At 45.3% G+C, this 4,615-nt stretch overlaps 1 protein-coding gene across 1 annotated transcript; it reads right to left on the bottom strand.

The window, feature by feature from the left end:
- Positions 1–448: 448 nt before the first annotated feature.
- LOC148025483 (uncharacterized) lies at positions 449–3,005 on the bottom strand. Its single transcript, XM_087692637.1, has one exon. The coding sequence runs from the start codon at positions 2,908–2,910 to the stop codon at positions 1,801–1,803; it is 1,110 nt and encodes a 369-aa protein (XP_087548763.1). The 5' UTR covers positions 2,911–3,005; the 3' UTR covers positions 449–1,800.
- Between the last annotated feature and the right edge of the window lie 1,610 nt (positions 3,006–4,615).

Genomic DNA, 4,615 nt, shown 5'->3' with positions numbered 1-4,615 from the left:
GTGGCATTCACCAAGTTTCACCTCATAAACATCACTACCACCTCCCTTTGTAAGAGGCCATACTCATAAACCTTGGCCACATGCAACACATCACTTCCAATTGTCATAGCTAGAAAACCTTCGCCACATGGAGGCACATTATTTCAAGTTGTCATGGCTAGAGGAGAATCAACCACCATAGTTATCAAGCTTCTATTTCTACAAAGGCTCACAACACCATCTCTAGGTAAGTTTTCCCAAACTCATGGCATGTCCTCCACATCATGCTCCTTGTAACTAACCTTTCTCTCTGTAGCTCCAACTTGCAAAGAGATACATGCACAAATAGGTTTGCCTAAAGCCAAATGTGAATTAATGCCCACTATATAGGTAGCAAGTTCACAAGTGCTACTACTTCTTGCAAGTTATTTGCTCTCATTCTTATCAAAGTAAAAAGTGTTACGTTTTTTACAATTTCAAACACTTGGGACTGTCAAGAAAAAACATCAAAAGAATAGTGGAACTATTCATTGACATATGAGCAAGCTTTGCAATTCTAACTTGAGGCAAGGAGCATCTCTTGGCATCATATAAAACTATATTCTTCTATGATGCCAAGAGATAGTCGTTTACAAGGTTCATACCTATGCAACCATCCTCAATTTCTTACATAAACCTATGGCCTGCAGTAAAATAATGTTCTCCAAGGGAGGAAATGCTACTATAATGTGCATCCTTCTATGAAGATGTCCAATTTGCATGAAAGCAAGAAGCTAATTGAGATCATGCTTCAATCCTCATGAAATAAGGTGAACACAAGGTGTGACATGTTTTTTTGCTTGCTTCCTTTCTAAAAACATGGCCACCTTTAGAAAGTTTAGTCAAGACTTTCAGGTGTGACACTATCTTAAGATGCTTGACATCTAAGCAAGAACCTACAACATCCATTGGGGGTTCCGTTCACTTCAATTCATCACAAATGAAGATCAACACTCCAGGAATAAGAAAAGTAATAACAGCAAATCAGTAGCATCAACTTCATGCAACTAAGGAACCAAGCTACCTTCGCACGATCAGGATGGTCCCATAACAATGCAACCACCTCTCTTGAGATATATGCATCTGAGGAAGATAAGTAGAACTTAGCTCGGAAGTATAGGCTAAATTCAACGACTTCTCGATCCACAAATAAGACAAAGCATGCATGAACTAAATGAAGCTTGCTCACAAATCCACAATCAAGTCTCAAAAGGTATGCCCAAAACCACATCCTTATAATCATGGATGATGGATGTCTCATCATACCAGCTCCCAGTGCCAGACACAAGATCCCCCAATCCACATAAACTGTATTGAAAGGGAGGTAAAACATAATGCTACCAATTACCGTATCACCATGATCTGAACATAATGCTACCAAATACCATGTCACCATGATATTGAGAACATGGGCCTAATTCATAGACATCAGGAGGCACAAGAACAGCAATGCTTATGCACTCGGAACAGGGCAGAAAAAATCAACACCGCCGTTCAATTTGCAATCCTTATTCTGTCTGCACATCCAGTAGGATGAAGCTGTATGTAGTCAGAAAGTAGGAGCTCACATAGGACTTGGCCAGAACTCCTCTCCACAGCTTAGAGGAAGATGAAGCTGCAGGTAAACAGAGCTCTTCTCCTCAGAACCAGCATCAGTTTCCAACATTTCCAGCAAAAAACATCAATCTTGCAAACGGCGTGTTCTGTTTCATGTCGGCTAGCAGATGGAAACTTGTCCCTTGCTACTGATACAAGCCCATCCACTTTCGGCCATACCTCACATCAATCTGCAAATCCCATCTTGCTCCAGACAGCATTTCGTACACGGCTCAAATCCCGACCCTTCAAGGTCCTCCCTTGGCCCTCACACACAGAGAACGTGGTCCTTTGACTCCTCTCATGCTCTCTCGCAAGGAGCTCATGTGGAGGCAGCCTTTCCTCCTCTTCATTGTTATTCTCATCATTTGCAAGTATGCCATTGTTAGTTTTCAACTCTCCTTTGAGTATCTTGGACCAGTCTGGCACATTCACAGGTGCAGATTGATGCTCTACACGCCTCTTAGTATCTACCTTAGCTGCATCAGACAGAGGTATCATCCGTGAAGCGGAAGGCACCCGCGAAGATGGTTGAAACAGCTGAGAGGGTGCACCCTCCGGCACACGTGCTAATGGAGAAAGCGCCACCGGACCGCCGTTTGCAAGAGCATCAGCAAGGCCAAACCCTTTGTCAGATCTCCCGCGAGAGCCTCTCAGGCTCTCGACAGCACTAATTCTCGCCGTGGCTGTGTCTGCATTCCCAAGAGCATGCCCATGGACTAGGCCTCCATGGCCACGGGCCGAAACCTTGAAACTATGGCCAGGGTGGCCATGGCTGATGAAAGGACTTCCGTAAGCTGCAGCCATATCATCGTGCGAAGAATCAACAAATCCCTGGCTGGAATTCTGCTCCACCTGATGCAGATTCCCCTTGCCTGGATCCTGCCAGGACCTACCCTCTGCAGCCCAGATGTCTTCCTCATCAAAGTCATCGGCGTCTGGGGCTTCGAGCACGCCACTATGCTCTGCGGGCGAGGATGCCATGGACAGGGCAGGGGACATGGGCAAAGATCGCGAGGGCGACGATTGGGCGGCCAAGCCGAGGAGCATGTTGGCGCGGCTCATACCAGACATGGCCTTGGAGTCTCGGAGGATGCTGCCGAGCCCGATAGTTGCTGCGGAGAGGCGGTCCCGGGCGGAGGAGAAGGGTTCGGTTCTCATCCCTCTGAGCTGAGCCATCATGGGAATTGGAGCAGGGGAGGGACGGGGCGAGCCAGAAAAATCATGAAAGGGGGAAGCGAAAGTGGGCGAATGGGGGGGAGAGCTGAGAAGAGAGAGAGCGAGAGAGAAGAGCATATGCGATTTCACAGAAAGGAGCTATGGCTGCCTCACAGAAACCAGGCCCCCAAATGTCTCTTCCATTATGATGATGATGATGATGATGATCGCCTGTCACGGAGAGAAGAAGACGAGGACTACGAAATGACCCCACATTTTTTTTAAGATTTAAATTTCAATATTTGTAAGTATATTATATATGCTTCATCGATTACTATTATTATTATTATTATTATTATCATATCTTTGAACATTATAATATTTTTTCTGGCATCTGCCTTATCCTTGCCCCACTGCTGGACAGAGTCGTAGGCTGACGTGGCGCAGGGGCCTGCCCTCAGGAGGTTTTGCCCCACGTGAGGGGGTGACACATCTTCCCCTTTCAAGTTTTGTCCAGTGAACCATGCAGTGGGAGTCCATATAAGAGCCCTGGCACGCGCAAACAAATCAACTCAATTAAGTGCATGTAGTGAAGTTCACTGGGGTGTGGCTGTAGGTCTTTGAACTACTGCATGCAATTCACGCTACTTGGCTCACCTAGCTAGGTGCCACCAAAAATAGTGATACTAGAGAGAACTCCCTCAACCTGAGCTACATGGCATTTTCCGACTTGCGTGGGGATGCAAGGCTTGGATCCTCAAAGTTTCATGTTCAAGTCAAGGGACTTCCACGTGGCTTAGCCCTAAAAGTGGGGATGCAAGGCTTGGATCCTCAAAGTTTCATGTTCAAGTCAAGGGACTTCCATGTGGCTTGGCCTTAATAGTGGTATTTGATCATGATGCAAGTCCATTGACACGAGACATGTGCAAGTCCATTGACCTACACAAGTCGATGTAATCAAGTTTGAAGAGCATGTGGCCTTACCCCTAACTTGTGCCTTCAAAAGAAACACAACTCTAGCAAGTGATAATAGTACCACACCAAAAAAAAGGAGATACTGGTCGACTCCCACAAGTTCATCCAACGTGGCAGTGATGTATGCTAGGAATCTCTCCCTCTCCCTCTCCCTCTGTCTCTCTCTCTCCCTCTCCCTCTCCCTCTCCCTCTCCCTCCCCCTCCCCCTCCCTCTCCCTCTCTCTCTCTCTCTCTCTCTCTCTCTCTCTCTCTCTCTCTCTCTCTCTCTCTCTCTCTCTCTCTCTCTCTCTCTCTCTCTCTCTCTCTCTCTCTCTCTCTCTCTCTCTCTCTCTCTCTCTCTCTCTCTCTCTCATATGTTTTTTTTAAACATGTACTCCCCTACAATTGTGACCCGGACTGCAAGGTTTACACAAGTCTTAACTTCTATGTGACCCCAATGACCCTAAGTGAAAGTCCCTCCACAATAAGTACATGAACTTGAACATGGTGGGGCTCTAGAGCCAGCCCCACACACAGCTTAGTAAAACTAAGGTTTAATGTAAAATGAATTGTAAAATCTTCAAAAAACCAAACCTCAATTTTGACAAGCATAAGGTTTAAAACCTTGAACTATGCAAACTATTTTAGTTATACACAAACTCTTTTAGTTATCAAAATTGCAAATACATGTAATTTGATTCAAAAATCCCTCCAAATTTTTGAGCTAAAGGTTTTTATATCTACTATGAAAACATATGTCTCATGAACACTAGCCCCACAATACTTACCGCAACTAATGATCAATGACACTATGCAAACCAAGCTTGACAACTCCAAGTTCAAAATCAAACACATGCCTTAACCACAAGAAAAGAACTAGCCATAGAGG

This window comes from Lygodium microphyllum, chromosome 14 (genome assembly GCF_053477565.2).
Source record: "Lygodium microphyllum isolate KBCC chromosome 14, Lygodium_microphyllum_v1.1.10, whole genome shotgun sequence".
Taxonomy (NCBI): domain Eukaryota; kingdom Viridiplantae; phylum Streptophyta; class Polypodiopsida; order Schizaeales; family Lygodiaceae; genus Lygodium; species Lygodium microphyllum.
The sequence above is the reverse complement of the archived record's forward strand: the minus strand, read 5'-3'. Positions and strand labels throughout refer to the sequence as shown.

Coding starts and splice junctions, on each gene's coding strand:
- LOC148025483 (XM_087692637.1), bottom strand. CDS start 2,910: ATGCTCTTCTCTCTCGCTCTCTCTCTTCTCAGCTCTCCCCCCCATTCG.